General features: G+C 59.2%; 1 protein-coding gene across 1 annotated transcript in view; it reads left to right on the top strand.

Annotated features, from left to right (window-relative positions):
• LOC119098431 (apoptosis-stimulating of p53 protein 1) overlaps positions 1 to 25,430 on the top strand; it is a 192,630-nt gene that overhangs the window by 105,111 nt on the left and 62,089 nt on the right. Inside the window, exon 7 of the mRNA XM_037221350.1 lies at positions 15,456 to 15,511. Within this exon, the coding sequence (XP_037077245.1) occupies positions 15,456 to 15,511 (56 nt within the window). The remainder of the gene's footprint in view (positions 1 to 15,455; positions 15,512 to 25,430) is intronic.

The raw sequence follows: 25,430 nt of genomic DNA, 5'->3' as shown, positions 1-25,430 counted from the left end.
TCAGTCAAAGTTGTGAATCTTGGTGGACTTTCAGAACTCAAAGGTTCCGGAACAATCATTGTAGGGCTTCTAAAAGCATGCCAATATTTGGTATTGGAGGAGGAGGTGTAACCATGGAAGCATCGAACACAACAGAAGAGCGCGTCATCTCCCATTTTACACAGCGGTGCAGAAGCACTGCTGCGTGTAGAAGTGGTGCTTGTGGTTATTTCATGGAAACAGGCTTAGATTTAGCGCGCTCTGCCATCGAGAACCTGCAAAATGATGGTGCATAGTGCGCACACAAATGCTTTACAGTGGTATTTTGTAACTCGTCCGCGACCCAGGCGTCGCTGACGTATCTTGCTGTTTGTCCAAACGGCTGCTGACATGGTGTCGGCACAGAGCCGGATGGCGTTTGTTTTCGACTTCTCGTGTTTGAGCCAGTATAAAACATTAGGTAATTCAGTTTCGCTCGCCGAGTCTGTGCCGCCAAGTCTGGCAGTGTGAATGTGGCAATGCAGCCGTTTCTCCGTGCCATGTCGAGAGCGCGGAGCGGAGCGGAGCGCATCCCAGGAATCTCCTCTCACGTTGGGCCCCACAAGGCAGGCGCCTCAGGTGTCGAGCGGCTCGCGAGGCGGGCACCTCAGGCGCCGAGCGAGGCAGGCGCCTCAGGTGCCGAGCGCAGGCGCCTCACGAGGCGGGCGCCTCAGGTGCCGAGCGCAGGCGCCTCACGAGGCGGACACCTCAGGTGCCGAGCGCAGGCGCCTCACGAGGCGGGCGCCTCAGGTGCCGAGCGCAGGCGCCTCACGAGGCGGACACCTCAGGTGCCGAGCGCAGGCGGCTCACGAGGCGGGCGCCGCAGGTGCCGAGCGCTGGCGGACATTCAGAGGATTGTCAGCGCACGTGCCGCCGGTCTGACGGACGCACGCAGCGGACTCCACCGCCGAGAGACGCCTGGGTCAGACCTGCGCTGGGTTCGTCATCAGCGGATCGGCTCCGACTCTAACTCACAGCGCATAGGATCGGTTCCGACTCTGACTCACAGCGCGTGGGATCGGTTCTGGCCTGCGTTCTGTGCGGCACAGCATAATGCTGAGTCGACTCCGATTGCGACGCGAGCACGTATGACACAATTGAGTCTCCGAAATTGAGTCTGGTTGTGATGCACTTGTTGACCGTGATCCGTTTAGTGCCCACATAAGATGCCTGGCTATGGATATGCCCTGTTGCTTACGTTTCTATTAAGCCGCCTCGCCAATGACTTGGTCACCTCAATTCCGGCTCCAGCCCGCAAGAAAGCGTCGAAGGAACGATTCCACCACGGCTCAACGAAACTCTGATTCGTGATTGGGCTCCGATTCCACCCAAGTCCAGACTCAAGCCTGGTTTAGGCACAACGGTCCCCACGTGGTTCGAGAGGTGTGTCGTTCTCAGGGCCAGCGCAGCTGGAATATGAGCTGATGCTTCTCCGGCGCGTGACGAAGTCGACAAGTCGCGCATGCGCTGTTCAGCGTTCCACGGCGGTTCGGTCCTCCCCCTGGCGTGCGCTGTTGGGCTGGCCCGCTTGTCGTAGCCCAGTAAGTGCACCTGTAAACGTTCAACCAAGCATCAGCACTAACGCCGGTGCTGACACGTGTTCTTGTACCATCAGTTTCAGCCATCCACAGCATTGGGCCAACCCTTTGACCTCAATCTCCGTTAGTGAGTGAGCCGGGGCTGACGGGTTTCTCTGCGGGGAGAGGGGGAGGGGGGCACGTGCTCAGAACGCGCCCCTGAGCCGTCTGGCGTGACGTCCGCGTGACCCGGGCGTCGCTGACGTGTTTGCTGTTTGTCTAAACTGCCGCTGACGTGGTGTCGGCTCAGAGCCCGACGGCGTTTATTTTCGATTTCTCGTGTTGACTATATTCACAGCGTGTTGCTGAACGTCCGCATCGATGGTGATTTATCCAACATTGAGAAAGGCGTGTATTGCGCCGCGACCGGTTTCCGGACGTCGCGGCGTTGAATTGGCTGACTCAGGGAGATCATTAACGTTCTGCTCTGAAATCGACAGTCGGCCATTCGTACGATAGCCAACTTCTGTGAGCTTGTAAAGGGTCGTTCAGATAACTTTGGTTGATTATGCCTTTTGGAGTGATTTGCCGTTATTTGAATAGGACTGGCTTAGATTGGCATCGATAATGACGTCTGTCTAGCCATTTGTTTGACTCGAAATCGATGGAAAGACGTATGATGATTCGTTCGGTTTAAATGGTGAGAATCGCTACGTCTACGATCTGGCGAACGAACCATTGCTGAAACAGACGCACCCATCTGTGACATCGCCATAGTGCCAAATAAGAGGGATGCCGATCTTGCATTTGCACCGCTCCCGCTACACTACTATAGACATACTTTTAAATACGTGATCGTACGAGTACCCTGTCATTTTTGAATCGCAACACACCATTTTGTCTCACGGTTCCCCGCAATCATATTGCTCTTTCTCGCTACCTAGGTAGTCCATCCACTGCCCCACGCCTCCCAGATTGTTTGAGAAATTAGCTCGAATATTTGTCATGAATAATTTAGTACTCAGAGCATTTGCTGAGCGGAGCTGGTTGCGTGTTCCCTGAACCCACCACCAAAAAGAGACCGGCCCAGGCCATCGGATACATTTCACCACGGCCCTGTGGCCAGACATCACTGCGGTGGTTCCTGCGTGCCGTGCAGTGCGCCGGCACGACCGCGCCGGCCAGCTCGACCTCTTCAGCCAGTTTTTAGATGACCTGTCAACGTCAATGGAGCCGAGCCGCGCGACCTCCCTGGGACCGGCACCCTCAGCCCCGCTGGATTACGGGTCCAGGGTGGGGTGGTCCTAGGCTCATTACAGATCCGAACAATCTAATATGTGTAAGTTTAGTTGTTAATTTACGTAATTCAAGTAGGTCTCGGCCCGTCACGGATCTTGAACACTGTTTTCGGTCAAGAGTCTCCAGTCTCTGGCGCCCACAGTAAACGAACTCTCTTGGTGTGCACAAGGCGCTGTTGATGGAATAGCAGCTCTCGGTTCAGGTACAGACAGTGGCCAGAAAACTTAGTCCCATCGCCATCCAAATTCACGATCCACCCATTCTTAACTCCTGCTGAATCTCTGTTGCTCCAGGTCTTCCTCATCCGAATTTTCTCTCACATTATCACAGGTGAAAGGTCATGAAGGATGATAGATGAGGATTTAAAATAACAAGCGCTAAGCTTTCCTCTCATGGAACCGGTGTTTGTTGTTTGCTCGTTGACGGACACGCATCATATATTTTGATTATTTAAAGTATTTTTCGATTTAATTAGGTTTTGTTCCTCAGCAGCTCTACAGCTCATAACATTGCATTGTTTTAGTAAGCAACAGGTGCGCTATCTTCTGCCTCCCGAGCTCTGAAGACTTTGCGCTTGAGGTTTGAACCCTTCAGATCAAATGTAGTGATTTTTCCGACCGATTCCAATGGAGCCGCGCCAAATAGCGGTTTTTCGGGAACTGATGCCAGCAGCAGCAATCAGCTGTTATCTTGGCAAATGATGGCAGATTCCTGTATGTCACTGTTGGAGTTGTGAATTAAAGGAAGAACAGTTTTGATAAAGGGGGAAAATATAAAGATGACCTTAAAGTTAACGGCGCGGAACGCCAGAAACCTAAAAGCTTCTGTTGTAGCCATTGCGCGCTTTTACAGGGTCGCAGAATATGACCCACGCTATCTTCGGCGGCGCCACTAATCCCTTTGCCGACGCGCCTCGCTGCCCGACTCGAATTACACTAGTGCTAGATGCCGACAGTCCGGCCGGCGTCGCGGTCTCCAGGCGGACGCGCCCCGTCTCCCTTGGCCCTCTCCACCTGTGAGTCCGCGCGCGGTCGCCCGCGCCCCCACCTGCGCGTCCCGAGCCCCACCGCTGTATTCCAACCGTCACGTATGTCCCGCGGCCATCGGAGAAAAAGGTTACTCGTGCGAACCCTGGCGCACTTGTCCGGCCAGCGCTATTGTGAGTGCGTGAGCGCGGCAGCTTTGTCCGTGGCCGAACCGTCACCCAGGTGCGGTTCGTGGGCCCGGCGGGCTGGGTGTGTGTCGGCAACAGCGTGGCCCTCCTCGCGCGGCGTGGCGGCGCCGGCGACGCGGCGACGCATCCCAGTGTGAATCCGGCAGCGGCCGCTAGTGGGTGTCGGCGAGCCGTTTGATAGTCGCGCTGCTGTGAGCGAGCGAGCCCCGGGCCGGTGGTGGACGTTTTCGGATTTCCTGAAGGCTGCCGGGGACACCGCTTGACAGGTATGCGCCGCTACGTGTGCTCTGGATCGAAGGCGGTCGCCTATGGTCGTTCTCGCCACGAGCCCGCCGAGGTCGCTTCCCGTGCTCCCGTTAGGACGTTCCCACCGGACTTTTAACGTGGGATTTAAAACTTCCGCTACAGCGAACATGCTGATGTTTGGAAACCCGACCACGACTGAAGGTGCGTCAGTGAGGCTCTTCAGCGCCCAATTCGGCCGTTTCCACCACTCGGCTGTCTAAAGTTCGCCACCGCTGACGTATTTCAGTCGAGCGGTGTTGACGTAGGCACTTGGGTCCAGCTCGCGTTCTCGCCGCCGTCTGGAAATATACAGTTTCAGCAGTCGCGATGGCGCTCCTTCACCTTTGAGGTCGGATCCACTCAGCCGTGTTACGAGCATTTGACGGATCGAGTGGGCCGAGGGGCAGACCGGCTGGCGGTATTGAAATTCCGCGTCTGTTTGATCTGGGCTCAGTGCTATGACGCCCTGTTTGTGTTTGGGATTACCGGCAGTCGGCGGCTGTGTTATACCGATAAAGCCAAGACGCTGTGCTGTGCCTCGGGCCACCTCCGCCCGGAGCAGCCAGCGTTTTTGTGTGGCTCCCTACGAATTAGCATGTGTGCGTCGTTAGTCTCCCGTTCCTGAGTTAATTGGAAACCGCATGAGGGCTTTTGCCACGGTCCGCTGGCGGTCTAATGATTTCGCTAGCTCTTTGTCTTCGTCGCCTTCGTCGGCGCCGCTTATGTACCGCAGGTTAAACGGTCCTTAGCTAGCGACATCTGGCGCACATGCCGCCAGAATGCCAGAGATGATGGTGGTAGAAGATTAGTGTCACGTCTCTAGGGCTCTTTGTCATCTGATCTTTACGTTATGTTAAGCAAGCATTCGTCCAGAAACCTAATCAGATTTTAACTACACCTAACCAGATCTCATGAAATCGAAAACGAACGATGCTATTACTTTGGCGAGCAAGCTTTGCGCCAGCTTTGACCCACAGCCTCGTCTCGACATTCGTGTCACGTTTACATGTGGCAATATGTATGCATTGGTCGCTGGTGACTGCAGGAGACAGCTTACTTTCATCTATCTGAAACGACATCACTTGACAAAGTCGCGAGTTCCTGGAATGGACATCGAGCCAAGGTTCATTCAGTCGCGCCCTTGGCATTCTTTTGCGATGAATCACACGTAGCTTTGCTGGCCTCTCTGTACCTGGCGTCCCACCGACGGTGCAGTCTCAATGACGACATCTGTCGCCCCAAGGCTGGCCCCAGCTGGTGGTGTGGTCGAGCCGCGGCGATCTAACCGGAGCAGCATTGGTCAGCGAGCTCCGCGAATCATGTTCATGCACCTGTTCCTGTGGTCCACCACCACCGCCGCCTCAGTTGCTAGCTTCGCACGCTACTAACCCACGCGACACGTCAGTCCCTCGCGGTTGAAGACGTTCACCCTGCTCTCGCTCCCTCCCCACCCCTCAACCCCCGCCCCACCCCCTTCCACGCCATCTCTAGCTGAGAGACCGTCGACCGGCGGTCACCCTGTCTACACTGTGGTGCAGCACCAGGGGGCCACGAGGGCGCACGGTGGCACGTGCGCCCTCGTGGGAGGGGGGGGGGGGAGCAGCCCGCCGGGTGGTCCCGTCGGCGGCAGCCTGTCCTGCGCGTGTCAGTGCGTTGCGGTGGGTCCCGTGCGGCCCTGCTACGCTCCTGCTGCATTGCTGCCACGACAGACGCGGCGTAACACGCGCGGCCGGCCATGACGCCATTATGTCCTGCGCTTTAATTTGGCCGCGGCGGATTGCGACCCATTTCCTCGGGCACGGTACTTATTCAGCGTGATTAAACGTCGCCGACAGGCAAGGGGCCGCGGGCGCCGCCAGTGCGGAGGCGTCCCGAGGCGGGCAGGCGTCGGTGATGTCGAGTTTGTCAGTGGGGGAACCACTCGGCTACGATTGGAACGCCGGGCTGGCGTCAGCCGTCGATTTGCGGTCGTCCTGACGCCATTACGGTCATCCTGACGCCATTACGGCCTTCCCACGCGCCGCGTCGTGCATTCATGTGCATCCACTTTATGCTTAAAGGTCTTTATTCAGCGTCATAAGGGCGACAGGCCTACAAGGCTGTCGTCAAAGTAATCCGTTTTCGGTGTGGTTTCCTGGTGCCGGAAAAGCTGCCTCAGCCTTGCTGGTGGCGGGTCTCGCATCAGTGCATGTGACGTGTGAGTCATAAAGTAAGTGGGACTTCAAATTCCCATTCCCATCTTATGCGCCGTAAACTACTTTCGTGGTTGAGGCAGTCTTGAAGGAGTGCGTTTTCAAAAGTGGATTTTTCGAGCACATTTGGGTGACGACGATCGGCGCCACGTGACCGGGCGTCCCAGAGTGTTTATAGAGTGTGTTTTATCCACAACCAGTAGCGAATTGTCATTCCTTAAAGCCTCTTTCTATCGCCAACAGATTACGAACAGCGGCTGTACGAACACTTCTGCGCCTTTTCATTGGCGGTAGCGTCATGGACTGAAGCCGAACCGTGATCCCGAATGTCATTATCCGTCATTCACCTCCTATTCGCTCAATCACACCGTTTGCACACAATTTTGCTTTTGTAGTGAGGCCCAACTTTGCAGACATATCCCAACGCAAAAGGTATCCGCTGGTTAGAGGGGGTTTTAAGGCGTGTCGACTGTTGTAAATCATGCAGCGCTGGTTAGAGGGAAGCGGGAAGAAATCACATTAATTGAGGTCCGGTGTGACAGCTACTTACGTATTTAACGTAGTAACGTTTTCTCGATGAACACAATTCATTCAGTATTGTGGTTGGTTGGCGTGCAAGACATTTATTACAGCAGCAGTGGTTTAATATGACCCCTACGTAATCGCAGCGTGACCTCGAAAGGTAGGAAAACGTAGCTTAAAACTTATTCTTAAAATGCTTTTCGGGCTCAGCTCCTGTAAGCCCGTTACCCAACATAATTAAAAGCCCGATCTGCATGAGAAAAAGGGCAGAATCGTCCACGCTGGTGCAGTGGTTAAAGCACCGTCCTCTGTGTCCAGCGACGAACAGAAGCAGTAGGCGCGAGGCTCTTCGACACGTGGGTGCGTCTCTCACCTAGAGTGTGGTATTTGCTCGACTAGGAGCGGAACGCTTATGTATCGTGTTTTTACGTTGTGGCTTGTAACGTCATGTGTTTTTCATCGACGGTTCCATTTAGGTTTCGGGGTGTGCAAGATTATCCCGTTGTCCCACTTTGGTGACGACTTCAGTGTCCTTGGAGACTTCAGACGACTTCAGTATTTTCGAACGACACTAGTCAGTATTGCGTGCCACGTGGAAATGTCAAACAGTGAAGGTTATCTTCACCGTACCATGCTGTTTTTTCACAGTAAGCCCGGGTGTCACCAACGATGCATCGGAAGATCAGGGCTTTTACAGGCTTGTTTGTCTTGTAAGCAATACCATGTTGAGCCAAAAATATGCTTCCAGCGCCATTGGACATAAAAGTTGCGAACAAAATTTCTGAACACAATTTCTTACATACACACACACTCACACAGAATTGCTGCAGTCAAGAAGTGAATATTTCCTGAACAGGTTCCACGGTCAACGTACTGTTTAAAAACCAGAAATGTTGTTGTACCCATTCCGTATTGACGCGACGTCATGTCGTTTCGCTTGCCTTAAGGTAAATTTGCGTGATTTTTTATTTTATATTCGATGGTCATGCTCTTTTGGAAGTTTTGTGAGGGCCCAATTTAAAACAACAATTTCATTACTTAACGTATCGTATGTGGTTCAGTGGCGGTTGTGTACGCCTCGTGCTGGCTTCGATTCTCATCGAAAGAAGTTTTCGAACAACACCGGTCAGTATTGCGTGCCACGTGGAAATGTCAAACAATGAATGTTATCTGCACCGTACCATGCTGTTTTTTCACAGTAAGCCCGGGTGTCACCGACGATACATTTGAAGATCAGGGCTTTTCATAGGCTTATTTTGTGAACAGTACCGATAGCCTAGGAGCATTTGCGGCTTACAGGGCGCTGATTGCAATCCTGCATCGATTGTTGCAAGATGGCTGTGCTGACCTTTCGCTCCATGTTTTATGCATGCTCAAATGCTGAAATCATTTAAGACTGCTATCACGATGGGTGTTGCTTGACAACGCACGTGGTGCTCATCCGAGCTGACGTAACACATCCTAACTGATTCAGGTGATGTCGGAGCACAGTGTCAAGCTCGGCGACAGGTCGTTTGCGTGACGTGTGTCACGTGTAGGCGCTGTGTTTCACGTGTCGGCGCTTCACGCTCCCACCCTCCTGTGGATAAGACTTGCAGCAGAGTGGTTCTGTTTGCTTCTGAGCCAACGCGGCAATTTAACATTTCGTCAATGCGGTATGTCGCAACGCGAGCAACATGTTCGCTTCGTTTCGCAAGTCATCCGCCATCCCTCCCCCGCCCCATCTGCCGTCCCCCCCCCGCCCTTCACCTCTGCTGAAGAGAGAAGGTGAATATTTGTTCCCTCTGCATTAAGCTTTTACGCTCTGCTGGTATGTTAATGCATGCAACGACCGAGCAGTACAAGTGACTTAGACGTCTGCAGGTAGCAATTACGTCACATTTGGTGCGCAACAAGACGGTAATTTTTCGTTGCTGTCTGCCCTCTCCCACCGTGGCGTCTGTTGGAGCAGTGGGACAACAAGGTGCGGCGCTGCTACGTTTGTGGCAGCACTCAAGCTGCAGGGAGCCCGCCGAAACGGCCAAGTTTAGATGGCGCATGTAGTGATACCCCGATGGTCAAACACCCGCGTTCCGAGCCTCGTTGGTTTGATTATGGATCAGTTACATCTCGAGCCTTATTGGTTAGATCTGTAATGGTCCTGCTCGAAAACGGCTCGTCACGTGCCAGCGACGCGGCAGGAGCTCGCTGTTGGCACGTGATCGTGACCAGATTGTGGCATTCGGACCGCTGCCCCTCTGGCGGTACGCCACCGCCCCCGGTGGCTGGGGACGGTCACCGTGAAGTGGGTCATGTCGTGGCACGTGCGCCGCTTGTGGAGAGGCTCTTGTTGCAGTGCGGGATTGCGGCCGGTCGCACAGTGCTTCGTGCTGCGGGTCTCACGGACAACGCCTGGCACGTCCTCGCCTCCATTCTCTCGGAGGCTGTTATCGGAGGACAGGGGGACGGATGTGTGCGAGAGAGAGAGAGAGAGAGAGAGAGAGAGAGAGAGAGAGAGAGAGAGAGAGAGAGAGAGAGAGGGAAGAAAAAAAGAGAGAGAGGACCGCCTGAGACCGGATAGAGAGTGTCGGATTAATGTGGACGATTATTCTGAAGGGACACACAGTATATTACCGTGCGAAATTACCGCGCCAAATCCGTGCAGTCTGCGATTTCTCCGCCGCGTTTCTCGCGATGCGCAGTAGTCTGACGGCGGTTGTCGGGTCGCGTGGTGGTGGTGTCGGCGAGAAGGCTGTATCGCTGCTGCCCTCAAACGCAGAATACGTGCCACTGTGTCGGAGGCGTGGGTTGGACGGGGAGCTGCCTCTGGCACCGTTACGAATATCATGTGGCCGGGAAGAGCACAGACATGCTCTCATATCACCGCTGTATGTCACGCACGGGTGTGGGACTATCCAAGCTGGATCGTGATGGAGATGTGCATAATACTCGCGTATTTCCGCGCGCCGCCATGCGCATGCGCATGCCGAGGCCGAGCGCTCATGCCAATGTCGAATCTCAGACATGAAATGCATGCGATGCCGAAAGCTCAACAATCATGGGCAGGGGCACGCTCCTTTATTTTCTCAATTCCACCATTCTCGCCACCATGGGGGAGTACTTTCACAGATTAGTATCCGGGTGCGTCGATCCGCGGCATTGACGGGCAGTCAGCCCTCTTCCCCTGGCACTGAGGGGGCAGCCGTGTCCGTGGCCATCAGGGCCACCTTTTTCCTCTGGCACTGAGGGGAGTAGCCTGTGGCCGTGGCCACCAGGGCCACCCTCTTCCCTGGCACTGAGGGGGTAATCGTGGCCATGGCCATCACGCTTCGGAGAGTCTCCTGGATGTGCGATGTGGAAAAGGGCTGCGGATGACGGATATTACCGGTCCAGGTCTCGTAGATCTGGTTCGAAAGTCGACGTGGGAGGTGTGTCATTTTATAGGGCTGATCATTGTACCTTGAGCTGAAAGTGCATTGCAGTCCACGCTACGTAAAACGCGGAGTAGCTCCGTGTGACATGGGTACTTCCGTGTGACATGGGCGCCTCCGTGTGACATGGGTACTCCCGTGTGACATAGGCGCATCCGTGTGACGTGGGCGCCTCCGTGTGACATGGGCGCCTCCGTGTGACATGGGCACTTCCGTGTGACACGGACGCCTCCGTGTGACATGGGCGCCTCCGTGTGACATGGGTACTTCCGTGTGACATGGGCGCCTCCGTGTGGCATGGGCGCCTCCGTGTGACATGGGCGCCTCCGTGTGACATGGGCGTGTTGCGAGCATTACATCGCCACGCCCGGTCACTGTCCGAGACCATGTGCTTTGTGGTAGTGGGGTTGGTCCACCCTCGCCCGCCTGACAGCCCAGTGCCGGCGGCCGGCACGGCAGGACAGAGCGGCACGGCTTGTCCCCGTGGTCGGAGGGAAGCGGCTCAAATGGCGGCTTAGCGTCAGTCCTGCCAGCCGGCGACGGTGGCCGCCCCCGACTCGGCGCGGTGGCCGGACCTGGTGCCGCCAGCGCGGCGTCGGCGCCCTGGCGGACTGGGCAGTCTCAGCTCCCGGCCCCGGTGCGACCCAGCACACCGGGCCGGCAACCCTCACATGTTGGACCTGGGACCGCACACATCAGACCGGGGCCCGACACGCTGGCCCCGGGTCCGGGCACGTTGTCCCGGAACTCGGACGCGCCAGACCGCGTCCTGGGCCCAGCGGGCGGGTCGGCTCTCCACAGGCCGGGCCGGAAACGGTCGCGTCACGCTCGACAAGCCGTCACGTGACGGTAGGGCGTTGGCGGTGACGGGGAGGCGGCCGGAGGCGGAAGCGCTGACCTGGCTGCGGGTTGGAATCCGGTGCTCCGACGCCGTCCGCATCTCAGATATGGAAGCGTCGGGCTGCTGATGACCTGAGAGCCGGAGTGAGTCGTGTCTAATGATTTGGCCGGAACCAGGGCATGCCGATGGTGCCTGCGCCAGAAGCCCGTCAGACCAACCAACAGGTACGCGGCTGCTGTTTCTAAACTTGCCGATTACCGGGACTCGTTAGTCATCCTTTCACTCGTTCGTTCGATTCACGCTGCGAACGGGTCCCGTTGTCACAGGTACTGCCTTCGAGCCCCACTGGCTGGATGTGTTTGGATCGGATTTGTTTGCGGCTGGTGCCTGGTTTGGCCGCTGGCGTCTCACTCTGGCGTCTTCCGCATTGTGAAAGGAAAAAATAATCTCTTGATGTCTTGTCGCCTTCTTATTCACCTGCCGGACCGCTATGCCAGTCGCGCCTCAGATGTGAAAGCTGTCGGACTTTGTCGAAGCTTCTTCGCATTGCGGATGCCTGGAAATGAATGCCAGGCGTCTGTGAATGTCGCTCCCCAGCTTTCTTCGCGTGGTTGAGCGAGTTCGGGCATGCATGTCCGTCCGCGGTACTTTCATCCCAATAAACACACACACACACACACACACACACACACACACACACACACACACACACACACACACACACACACACACACACACACACACAACACACACACACACACACACACACACACACACACACACACACACACACACACACACACACACACACACACACACACACACACACACACACACACACACACACACACACACACACACACACACACACGCGCGCACGCACGCACGCACGCACGCACGCACGCACGCACGCACGCACGCACGCACGCACGCACGCACGCACGCACGCACGCACGCACGCACGCACGCACGCACACACACCACACACACACACACACACACACACACACACACACACACACACACACACACACACACACACACACACACACACACACACACACACACACACACCACACACACACACACACACACACACCACACACACACACACACACACACACACACACACACACACACACACACACACACACACACACACACACACACACACACACACACACACACACCACACACACACACACACACACACACACACACAACACACACACACACACACACACACCACACACACACACACACACACACCACACACACACACACACACACACACACACACACACGCACGCACGCACGCACGCACGCACGCACGCACGCACGCACGCTTTCTATCATTACTCAGCCCTCATCGAAACCTGCTCTTTTATCTCCCCTACACCCCCACAATGTATCTCTCTCCCTCCCTCTCTCTTCCTTTCCCTCCCCCCTCTCCCTCTCTCTCTCTCCCTCTCTCTCACTCTCTCTCTCTCCCCTCCCCCTCCCTCTCCCCCTTTCGCACCCTTTACTTTTATTCTATACATTTTCCAAACATCTGCGTTTAACTACATGCCAAGGTAAACCCCGTGTCGGACGGCGCGCCAGTTGAACACTCCTCATCCCACGTATGCAGATCCGGACCTCGCCGGCCCCCAATGACGTCACTGGGTGCGCCCTTGACGTCATCGGTCGCGCGCCGCGCCGCGCCGCGTCTGGAGTCACTGACCGGGGTTTGGCGCCTTCGAGGTCATGTGGCTAAACCAAATCCGTGCTATCTTTAGTTTTTAGCTTTTCAGGGGTTTTGGTGGCCAACCATGCTGTGTTTGCTACGTACTTTTCAATAATTACGCATATTTTTAGTTATTGCGTGTTTTATATATTTAGTGACAGGTATATTTTTGCGTTGCGACTTGGACTTCTTACAGCTCATTTTCAGATGTGATAGCGTTCATTGTCAGATATGGTGGCGTTGCTAATAGATGCAAGTGGACTCCCTTATGTGACTATTCATCTCTCTTGGTGAATTTTCAAGTTATTTGGCGCGTGTCACGCCTTTGTATGCATCCTATCGTTTTGATTACACGATTATCCGTTACATTGCTTCTAACTACTTCATTTCAGCCGTGTACTGTCTATATATCCAATGCGATGGCTGCTAGACAAGTGACAGGTACTGCGCCACGCGCTGCAGGCCACAAATGCCGTATGTGTTGACGTGGACTGGCGTAGGAGTCATCTGAATACCGCTGGCGTCCTCCATATGCATTAGCTGATCTATTTATGTGTGGTTTGGGAGTGCCTCGTGCCTGTAGATTATTGGAGCGTTCGGTTCTTTCAGCTCACGTTTGGTTTGGTTTGAATTAGAGCCCTTCGGGCCACTAGTGACCATTTCAGGGCTATGAATAAAGGAGAGTGAATAATGGCGCGGGAAGTGTACTTGCATCTGGGTCATCCCCACAGGGTCTTGCTCACACAGGGACCCCTTCCTGTGGTCTGTGCCTGGCTCGGGTGAGGCTCCCAGGGGCGCCTAAGCCCATGCATGCATGCATGCGTGCAATTTGCCGACGACAACCTGGGCTCTGCGGGGACGCAGGATGAAATGTGAGTGAGGAGAACGGACGGACGATTTTAACTTGCTGGAGTAAGACAACTGAACAGGCTGCGAGGGCGGAAGCCCGGTGCGAGGGCGCAGCGGGTGGGACTGACGCAGACCAGTGGCGATGTTGTGTGGGCACCGGCAGCGCTCCTATTCAAACTGGAAGGACGCGACGTGCCGATTCGGGCCTCTGGCCTGGAGATCCGTTACACCGTGTGTGTAGTGTTTAGCCCGGCACGCTTCCACGCCTCGCTGACACCGCCTGAGGTCCGCCCGTTCGATTCAAGCCTTCCGTCATTGTTCGCCTTTCCAGCATTGGTCCTCGCCCTGCCTGGAAGCTTCCGGCGTAGCCGAACCCCGCCTTTCAAACGGCCCCGGCTGCCGACCGGACGGCTAGCGCGCCGCCGCGCACCACAGCTGGGCGGGTGGCCTCAGGTGCCTCCGGCGCCGCGGCCGGTGCCAGCTGCGCCGGCCGGGCTGGGACCTGACCCGGCGCCGGGCCGCGGCGGCGCATCTGTCAGATGGCGAGGCCCAGCTGCCGCCCCGCCTGCGCTCGCGATGGCCGGCTCGTCGGCCGGCCGTCGAACGACGCCAGGTGCCGCTGCTGTCCCCGGGCGCCGGCGGTCGCGCCGGCTCGGCCGCACGCGCTGGGAACGGCAACGCTTCCTATGACGCCTGGTCCCTGGAGGAGACGCCGTGGCGGTAATTCACACGAGCCGGCGGCGAGAGGGAGCGCTGCGTGACCCCACTGGCAGAGTACGGCCGCGGCAGATCGCTTTATTGAGCGCTCTTCTCGAAGCGCATGCCATCTAAATGGTGACGACGAGCTCCTGATTGCGGATTTCCCGCACCCGCCGCGAGTGAGGCGGCCTTCTGGAAAAGAACGGCCAATGTCGGCGTATCGGCAAATCCTCCGCTCTCAAATGACTCGCAGCGTCAGCTCGGGGCGCCATTGTGCCGGGCGGGCGGTGAGTTTAGGGTGGCCGAGCTCGGGAAATGCCAGCGCGCTGCTGAGCTCTTAATGCATAATGCCCACCGCTGGCGGCAGCCCCGCTCTATTGAAAAGGGACTGGCCGGGGGCTGGGCGGAGCGTGCGCTGCATGGGAGCCGGCTGCGACTTCCCGGGAGGGCGGATTGATCAGCTCGATGGAATGGCTCCGGCAGTGGTGTGTGCTCAATTAGAGTGCAGTCTGGTCACTAATAGGCTATGTCTGCTCTACCAGGTAACCCCGTGCGCAGATGAAGGGGACGGGGCGTTCGATCTTGTGGAGGGCCGATGTATAGTGACTCTCATTAACCGTATGTCTCTCGCTTATGAACCTACTGAGTACGACAATGCCTGGCTGTGGCAGCATGAATGCTTATGAGTATAGAGCAACGCAGACCGTTCATATTCGTTAACACGGTGTCGTGCTGGAGTTCACTGAGCACTCGGTCGTGGCATGCTGGGTGGTCTGAGATTTACCCGAAGATTAGCCGTGTTTTTACAGCAGACTTTTTGGTCGCCGCCGCCCCGTCAACACTGGCCTCAAGAGCCCTTCACATTAGCGGAGAGCTTGCGTTAGCGGCACTCGGCCTGTTGTTTATTGTCGTTTCCGTTTCAGAGGACACCGGGTCGCCAGACGATGGAATGAAGGGGCCGCACCCTGCTTCAACTCAGGTAAGCGCCTCGACCGCGGCCACCGCAGGGGCTCGTCGCGTAACCCCGCAACCTCGCGACCCTTCGCACCCCTCTGGCAGCACACACCGCGTACTCCACACTACGCGGAGGGCATGAAGCCGCTGACACACCGGCGTGATCGTCCGGGCACTAGCAACGCAGCGTCAGTGTCAGCGCAGTGTGAGGCGGCAGGCGACGCTGGCGTCGCTCCGTGCTCCGTCACCTCCCCCGGGCTCGCGTCGCAGCGTATCAGCGCCGTGGTTACCATACCGGGCGCACCCAGCCGCGCTTGACCCGACCCTGTCCGCGCCAGACCCGGCCGGGTCTCGATGCCAAGGACTGGCAGTGGCCCACGCCGGCCGTGTCCGCTGCTGTGCCCGCGGCTGTGTCCGCAGTTGTTTCCGCTGCACCACCTCGGACCGAGTTGGGCTGGACTGGACGCGCACGGCTGGATTGTACAGCCTTCGACGGACTGTGCCGTCCCCGGCAGGACGGTACCGTTGTCGTCGGGACGGCACCGTCCCCAGCTTAGCCGTGCCATTGGCGGCATGTCGGCGGTCTCAGGCGCCACCGCTCGGCTCCGGCTGGGAGTTAACGGTACCGTCGCCTCGTCGGCGGCCGGGGCCGGCGCGGCGGCGGCGCGCGCCGCGCGCACGTCGCGCCAATTTACGTCGTCGTGCGTCAGGCTCGGCGACAGGGTCGTCCGTCACTGCCAGCGGCGGTCACGCTGCCCGTGCGCCGGGCCGATCACCTCGGCCCCGGTCGGCGCCGCTAGCGGCCGGTGCGGTGGCGGCGGTCCGGTCCTGTCCGGTCCGGTCCGGTCCAGCGGCGCGTCTGACTCGCCTCCGTCGTCCGGCCGCCGCGTTCCGTGGTGCACGCCCGCGCTGCAGCTCGCCGCGCCGTCCGACTAGCGCAATATGCCGCCGCGGCTGCCACGGGCGCCGAAACTGGCCCGTCGGCACTCGCTGACTGGCCGGCGCGGTCCGGGAGGCGTGCTGAGTCGCCGGCGCCGACCCCCGGCACACCGTTCCAGTCACACCGCCGCCGGAAACGGAATTGCGAGGGCCAGCTGGCGACTTGTCGGCCGTTTACCGGGCTGCCGCGCGCCCTTCGCCCGGTCTTGCTTGCTTACATAGACCTTGCACCACGTCACTTCGTGAAGCGACGCTGACTTGGCGACAAACCACGTCGGCGGCGGCTCTTGTCACCCGTTTGTGACCACCTCGCTGCCCACTGGAAGCATTTCCTGCCGGCGTGCCTCACGCACAACGCACCGCGACCAGAGACACGTGCTGGTGCACCTGTCGCGTATAGCCGTCTGCCCAGTGCGCCTCTCAATTTGTGGCGGTTGCGTGCCTCGTCAAATGTCGCACGCTTCTCGGCCCTCGGCAGCGTGCCAACATCAACGCCTCGCCTCCGCTTGTGTGCGGATGGAGAGGCATTGCCCGCACGGACGGACTAAAGCACGAGCTCCTCTACTCCCGGCGTTGCCGGTGGCCTGGGGACCTTCCCGACGAAGGCTTAAGCACTAGTCACGCCCGACCGGCGACCTTGACCCTGTGACGTCATCATATCAGCCGACCGTCACGCCACGGCGCGGTTGCGGTATTCATGGCGCGGCCGCGCGGCACGGATTCCATTATCTCTGACTGGGAGGCGATAATCGTACTTTTTGTCCGTGCTCTAATCCCTTCCGAGGTGCTGCCGTGTTTCTTGGATTTCCGCGCGATCGCTCCACGACACGCCTGTGCTTGCGAGGGTCCCGGAGGGTCCCGCGGAGGGTCCCGCGGAAGGTCCCATGGAGAGCGATTTGTGACCTGGTCAAGTCTGCGATGCCGTCTCTCAGAATATGTTCCTTGCGATTCACACTGGCGACTCGTTGAAGACGGTAGTTCTGTCGAAGCGGTGACAGCGATGATGGAGCCCAGACTTGCAGTGGCGGAGGACGGAGCAAGCGGGACGTTACACGAGACAACATCTATAGGTGAAGAGATTGCCTACCCCGCAGGTATCGGGCTCTCGGCACATGCAGCAACAATGCAGGAGTGTGCACAATCCTTCTGAACTGAACTGAACTGAACGCGAACTAAACCGCTCGTGATGTTCCCCACCCAGCATTTGCAACTAAACTCCACCCATGTGCATGTGCCCCGCCCAACATACTGCACACAAGCTTATTCGTGCCTTTCGTGCACACACTGAGTCTGACTCGACCAGAGGGGTGCTGGCTCTAGAAGTGCGCTTGACCTCAGTGTCTGTTTGCTGGACCGAGTCAGCGAGCACGTGGTCTGCCGTGCGCGTGCGGGCGGCGTCGGCCCAACCGAGGTCAAGGTGGCCCGCCGCGCCGGCGCTCCCCCCGCGGCCGCTCTCCCGGCGCGCGGGCCTAACCGCTCCGCCGCGCCGACGCTCCCCGGTGGGCGTTCTCCCGGCGCGCGGGCCTAACCGCTCCGCCACACTGGCGCTCCCCCGGCGGGCGTTCCCCCGGCGCGCGGGCCTAACCGCTCCGCCACACTGGCGCTCCCCCGGCGGGCGCTCTACCGGCGCGCGGGCCTAACCGCTCCGCCACACTGGCGCTCCCCCGGCGGGCGTTCTCCCGGCGCGCGGGCCTAACCGCTCCGCCGCGCCGGCGCTCCCCCGGCGGCCGCTCTCCCGGCGCGCGGGCCTAACCGCTCCGCCACACTGGCGCTCCCCCGGCGGGCGCTCTACCGGCGCGCGGGCCTAACCGCTGAGCCACGCCGTCTCCCGTATGCCGAGCAGGCTAACTCACTCAGCCCGGTGCCGGCGCGGAATATTTATCACCTGTCATCGCGTGCAGGAGGCGGCGTGCCGGAGCTGTCGTCCGGCGTGCCGCGTTTGCGGCCGCTCTGCCAGCGCGCGACGTGTCAGGCGCCCCCGAGGCCGAGGCGCCGTGCCGGTCGGGTGTTGGCTACACTCTGCGCCGTCAGGGCCAGTTCTGAATGGACACACAGGTCCACAGGTCCACGTGAGGGACATCGTCTGGCTCAGTGTGGTGTTTCTCAATCGCCCGGATCCTTATGCGTACGTGTCCGCTGATCCAGTCCAGTAGCTTAGCAGCACCGGCTTCTTGGATCCTACAGTTGCATATTCCTGTTACAGGCTGGCTTAAGACGCCCTCATTGCAAGGCCAACATTACTGCAACCTGCTATTGTGGCACGTATGACTATTTAGAGCAATTGAGACCTGCCAGACCTTTGGTAGTCCGTGTAGCGACGGCCTCAGTGACCGCTGGCGCACCGAGCGAGCGGAGAGAAATCAGGCAGGAAATGCCTGGATCTAAATCCGTCATGTCTGGCCTCCCACGCGTGACTCAATGCGATCTGTTAAAGGCCGGCTGAGTTACGGCCATCGGCGGCGAGTCGCCGGCCCTGGAGCTGTAACAGAGCCGGCTTGTTCCGCCTCGGCTCGTGGTCGGGTTTGTTTTGGCGTGACTGGCGCTCGGGTGTGTTATGACGGGCCCGGTTCGCGGGTGCAGCCGGCCGGGCGCGCACGTCTGCCGGCTGCCGCACGTGAGATGCAGACGCGGTGTTCGGCGACTCCACTCAGAGTTGATCCGGCTCTGGCACGTGGTTGGCTCGCTGAGTTATTTGAAATTGCTGTCAGTGATTTTTTATGTCATTGTGGAGGACATCAGACCAGATGAAGGGGGGGGGGGGGGGGCGTTAGTGCGTAGGTAGCTTTTCAAAAACTTTGCACGCGATGTTAACTTGTCTGACGCTGCTGGTGCAAACAAACTTGCATCGTAGATATGGCTGAACACCTGTACATTATTTGGCCGAACTCGAACATGATACACATCGTCTGGGATTTCCTTTTTCTTCTGCTACACACATTTACTTATTCACGTGCCCAGTCAGCACCAAAGCTAATGCTATCACCGTTGTGATAAATAATAGCGAGCTAGCGCGAGCAAATCCGGTTTTGATTTAAGCTCCCTTTGGAGTGCTCGAGTGTCAGCCATTTCCGCCGTCAGAGGCCTGTGGTAATTCCTCTCTAGGGAGAGGTGCCCATCATCGGGGCTCCGGCCGCTTTACCTCGCTAAACGAATGGCCTCAGCCAAGTTCAAAACCAAATTGCATTCTGCAGAAGGAGCGCGGTGGATGTCCGGCGAAACAAATGAACCAGCTGCAGAAAATGGCTGGGCGTCTGGCCTCTCGCGGCTGTGGCGGCGGGTTATGAGGCTGGCCGACCATTACGCCTGGCTGCGGCGGCCGGGTGCCGAGGGACACCAAGTCCGGCCCGTGACGTGCGCTCACCGCTCAACCCGTCTGCGGCTGCTGTATTATGCAGGGGCGCACTGGCGCCGCGGGAGGTGCTCACGGCTCAGCGATGAGACGCCAAACTCTCACCGTCGAGGCATGACCATGCAGCGTGCGCCCACCGGCCGCAGCTGGCCCGCGGCGGGACGGCGTCGCCACACCTCTCCGGCTGCCGCTGGTGGCGGGAGCGGCGCGGCCTGCGCCGGCCAGCCGTGACCGGGCGCGGCAGAGCGCCGGGTGCCGTGGTGCCGTGATTGACGTGTTTTTCTGGAGCGGCAGCCGGCCGGCGCTCCGCCCACGCCTTTCTCCGCGGCCTCGGCGGGCCCGCGGCGCCGGCCGGGCCGTGACCGCACCGTGACCGGGTCGTGACCGGGTCGTCAGCGGCGCGACTGACCTCCGGGCGCGGACCGGTGCGGCGTGACTGGTCCGGCCGGTGTGGATGGCGTCTGCCGACCCGCCGAGCGCTGAGTCTGGCCACGCCGTCCGGCTGGGTGACCCCGTGTAACGACGTCAGACAAACCGGCGAAATCGGAAGCCTGCTGCCTGCCCGAGTGAGGCGTGATAGACGTGCCTTTCTGGAGCTAATGACTTTAACTGAAGGCCCCTTTCAGCTTCTCTTGGTGTCCATCGAAGCACTAATCAAAGCTGCGCCTGCTTGGGGTGTTGAAAGCTCCGGCTCCGTTTGTCGGGGCCGTCGTTACCACGGAGTCCTGTCTCCTTCAAGGCTGGCCATTCCCACCAAGGCTGTGGCGGAATCGTACACCATCTTTGCCTGACCTGTCATGCTTTTCGGACATATTTGTGGCGGAGTCCTGGCGTGGAAGAATGCCATGCATTAATAGCAAAATATAATTATCTTCAGTGTCCTAATCTCGTATGCATGGGCCTATTGTTCGCGTGCAGTTGCGACGAAAGTCATGGTCGACTGCATGGAATCAGTGGACAGCGACGGTGAGATACCGCAAAGGGTTTCTAGAGACTGAACGGTGCCGGATAGTTGAGTTTTCTGCGAGTCTGTCTGCGCCACTCCGATTCTGTGAGCCACTCCGTCCAGCTGGAACGGTCAGGGGGCATCGCCCGGGCGCGCGACCACTCTGTCCTGCTGGTGAGGCAGGGTGCCCGCCCCGGAGCCTGGGACCAACCGTCACTGCGCGGGGCCGGTGCGTGCCAGTCAGCCGAGCGCGGTACATAACGCCGGGGCTCACAGCACGGAATTCCTTCCGACAGAGAGCGCTGACGGCGCGGTCCGATGGGGCCGATAGCTCGACCGCCGGCGGGCATTTGCTGCGACTCCTGACCCTCCAAGGTCCGCGACTCCGCCAAGGCCGTCCCTGAACGGCTCCTGACCCTCCAAGGTCCGCGACTCCGCCAAGGCCGTCCCTGAACGGCTCCTGACCCTCCAAGGTCCGCGACTCCGCCAAGGCCATCCCTGAACGGCTCCTGACCCTCCAAGGTCCGCGACTCCGCCAAGGCCGTCCCTGAACGGCTCCGGTTGCTCTGACTTAGCTATAAGAATAATCTCGAACGTGTCGGGTCCGTTAGGCGCGTTACTGTTTGCCCGTCCAGTGTTGACGAAGCGCGCAAAATTTCCTGATCCCTGTTCCGCTGGAAAGAGATTGAAGGGCTATGGCCTTCCTCCGGCTCGTGCCCAGCAGCGCCGGTTCTTGCCGCCTGCACGGCGCCGGATGTGGAGCTGGCAGGCTGGCCCGGCCGGCTGGGGCTGCGGCGGACTCGACTGGACGCGGCAGCACGCGGCCCACCCAGAACATGTCCAGCCCCGTCCTCCGCGGTCGCGCCCGGCCCACCACGTGACCCGACCAGGACGAGCCCGGCCGCGAAGGCTCGTGGTCGCGCTGCGGCTGAGCTTAAGTGGTCACGATTTGATTTGTGTCCCACTCCTCAAGTATCGTGCCCTTACTACAATGGGCGAGTGTTCGCAACGCTCAGTTCTCTGCGAACGCATCTATCGCCTTTAGTAAGCTAATCCAGGCCGGATCATGGCTTCATTGGAGCAGGAAAGCAGCACTCCTATCGTGCCCTGGATGATGTCATAGCGCATTAGCGCGATGAAAGCGTTCCGGACCGCGCTGCCAGCGGAGCCCGATTACGATTCCCGACCGTGCCCGGCAGCTCGCGCGGCGGAGCTGAAAGGGTGGGACGGCTGAAATGCTCGGCGCTCTTTATGTTGGCTGATGCCGAGTCGTCTTAAGCTGAGACTGCCGCCGATGGCCGGAGCGGAGGAGTAATCCCGGACGGCAGCCCACGCATGGGTGAGATGACGTGGTTACGGCTGAGAAGTAGCATATTCAGCTGTGCGATGACTGGCGGAGGATGCCAGCCTTATTAAGATTTGTCGCTTGGTTTTCTAGCGGTGTTCCGCGCAGCCTCTTCGCAGAAGGTCCTATGCACAAACGCTTGTGAGCAAGCTCCGCGAAGAGCTTGGCACAGGCGCCACCATCAGGTGTTGATCTTGGGCATGCAAACCATGTTAGATTTATTTCTCGCTCGATGGTTCTTGAAATTTTCATTTGCCACTCACTCTTTCCACTTGTTCATGAAAATTTACTGACGCGCACGAGCAGTTATTGACGCCGCACATCCTCATCATCTCGCGAGCACCGGCCAGCACCCTGGCCTAGTTAGATAGCCAACGCCGCGACCTTTCGCACGTCTGGGGCACAAAGGGGCACAGGGAGGATGCAGGCCGGCTTCATCCGAAGTGAGATCATCTGTGCACGTTGTTGGGCAAGCCAGGCGTCGGAAAAGTTCGTGCATTCGTGGATCAGATGGCTTTTCGGTGTGATAAATAAGTGGAGGGGGTCGTTAACTGGCTCATGAGTCGAGCGCTGTGTGCCGAAACATCAACCGATCTTAGACGGTGGTCACGACCATCTCCAAGTCCCAGAGCACGACCACGAGCATCCCCCTCCCCCAGGGCTTCATCACGAGCGTCTCCCTTTCCCAGGGCTTCATCATAAACGTCCCCCTCTCCCAGTGCTTCACCACGAGCACATCTGACACTCAAGGTGTAATCCTGAGCACCTGCCACCATTGCCCATTTTTAAGCGCTGCGAACTGCAGGCGGCGATCATGAGCGGTCCGACCTCCCATCCCGCAATCACGAGCGTCCTAGTCCCAGACCGCGGCCCCGACCTTCCCATCCCTCAGCTGCTGAGATCCCGCCGGCCTCAGCCGCCTGCCGCCACCCACGGGCAGCGCTCGGCCGCCAGGACGTGATGCCGAGCGCGGCGCGGCGGCCGGACCGGCGGCGGCGCGGCGGCCGAGCAGCGGTCCGACCGGTCCCGGGAGCACGGCCCACATCTCGGCCGCCTTCTAACCCAGTTCCGGCGGCGGCGGCGCGGCCCCCGCGGCGCTAGACCGGCCCGCCCCGGCGCCCGCCGCCGCCTCGCCTGGGGACGGCCGGGGCCGGGCGCTCCACGCTGCAAAGTCCGTTGGTGGCGCCATGCGTGATGGATGCTCATCCACGACCCTTTGTTCGTGGGAGTTACGGCCTGTTTGTTGTGCATCTATCTGCTATCTCACCGTTTAACATCCACTTGTCTCCCATGATCTCTTCTCGGTACGGTGTTCTGGGTATAACGTCTCATGTCCTGCTGCATCATATATATCATTGCTTCCTCCGCTCTCCGCCCTCATCCCGGCAAATACGCGATCCTGTTGCCGCATGGTGGATTGCTTTCTCATCCAGGGTACCATTCAGCCTGTTTACCGTCTCTTCACAGACCGAGCCCCATCGGCTAGAAGTCATCCGCCCTCTCCCTTTTCCAATGGTGCTCTGTTTGCCTCCGCTTTTTGTGTGCGCGCACGATGGGTAGGTTTGGAGAGTGCTGAGGCACGTCATAGAGCTGCTATGCCCTCCGTGTTTTCATTTCACCTCGGGCAAAAACGCGGCCGCGGCCGGCCTGATCGACCCGTGCATTCCTGGGCACTGCCCTGGGCCCCGGATCGTGGGCCGGTCAGTGCGGCCGCCCGGACCGCTGACCGCGCCCTATCGATCACCCCGTATTGGCGGCAGTTTGGCGGCGGTATTGTTTCGCCACGCCCCGCTGTTTGCGCAGCTAATGGTGCAGCGCATACGGGCAACGCTTGTGGAGCGGGAACCGTGCTGGTCCGCTCGCGCCGGCGACGAACGCATGCACGGGCTGTGCTGGTCCGCTCGCGCCGGCAACGAACGCACGCACGGGCTGTGCATGCGTGCGTGGGCTGGGCATGTGCGTACATATGTGTGCATGGCGCATACGCGGGATGGGGCAAAGAGAGTCAGGTTTGGTCGTCACTTACTGCTTGCTTCGTGTACGGAGACTCGTTAGTTCGAGCGAGCTCAAGACCTGACATGCAAGTGCTGTCGTGGAAATGCTGTACGCTAGTTTGCCGGCTTGTTCTTGCTCCAGCGAAATATTAAACCAATGAATGAGTTCTCATGATTCACGCTTGTGAGTTGTGTTGAATATTAACTGAACCCAGTGACAACAGGCTATGGTCAATCCCGTGAGCCAGACTGCTTGATGAGTCTACCGACAACGGCCTTCGCTCGGACGTGTTGTTGACAGTGGTCACAATATTGCTACGGTTCTTCCTCCATCCCTGTTTTTGTGTTTTCCCGCGACAGCAGGCTCGGTCCGCCTGCTACGTGGTTTACCCGACCTTGGTCTCACGGTCTGCCGCTTCCACCGTCGAACCGACCCGTAGCTACTGCGTCCGTTTTGGGAACGCGTTCGCACCGGCGGTCTTCAACCTCGCTCACACCTCTGCGCCGCCTGAACTCCGACCTTTGGATCCGGGTCGTACGGCTCCGGTGGCGAAGCTCGCCCAAAACTTCCCCGCTTCAGCCGATGGCCGCGCATCGCACCGCCGCGCGATCGCGCACTCCCAGCACGTTCGCAGCGCGCTCGGTGCGCACCACTCGGCGGGATGACCTCTCGCGACCTCTCATCTGGACATTGGGGAGCGATGGGGAACTCGTCGGCGTGCAGTCTCAAACGCGACCGGCTGACGTGGCGCTCGGCTTGGAGCGCTATTGCGAGCGAGCGAGTGAGCAGGCGGGCGTGCCGAACCGCCTGCCAGATGTCAGTTCCGTCGACGAGCGTAAATACACACCGAGCGCGGCGGCGGCAACTCGGCCGAGAACAGACAGGAGCGACCTTGCGAGCTGACGGGCGAACCCGGCGGCCGGCTGCGGCTGACGCGGCAAACCCAGCCACCGCTGTCTCCGGCGGTGCGGCAGCGGCAGCGGCTGCGGCGCTCAGAGGAGCCGCTGTGGGCGTTGGCAGCGGCTGGCGACGGACAGTCCGTCTGCACGGTCGTCCGCTCCATCAGGCCCCCGCTGGCAGCTGCGGTCGCCGCCGGGCTGAATGCCCCGCTGCGCGGACCGCCGGCGGCCGTGGCTGGCCTGCCGTCTGTCGGGGGTTCGGGTCCGCCGCCGCCGCCGCCGCCCCGCTCGGCGGCCGTCGGCCGGCCGGCCGGAAGCCGGCGTCGCATCTGGTCGCGCGGGACCGCCCTCGCTTCCGCTCTCGCTCCGGTCGCCTGGGAACCGCCGCCGATCACCGCCGGCCGGGGTCGACAGAGCCGACGAAAGCGACGGAGTCGCGAGCTAACGGAGACGGTGAAGTCGACGGAGCCT

Source organism: Pollicipes pollicipes, unplaced genomic scaffold, assembly GCF_011947565.3.
Source record: "Pollicipes pollicipes isolate AB1234 unplaced genomic scaffold, Ppol_2.1 Scaffold_2555;HRSCAF=2994_pilon_pilon_pilon, whole genome shotgun sequence".
In the NCBI taxonomy this organism is placed as follows: Eukaryota; Metazoa; Arthropoda; class Thecostraca; order Pollicipedomorpha; family Pollicipedidae; genus Pollicipes; species Pollicipes pollicipes.
This window is presented reverse-complemented; position numbering and strand designations above follow the sequence as displayed.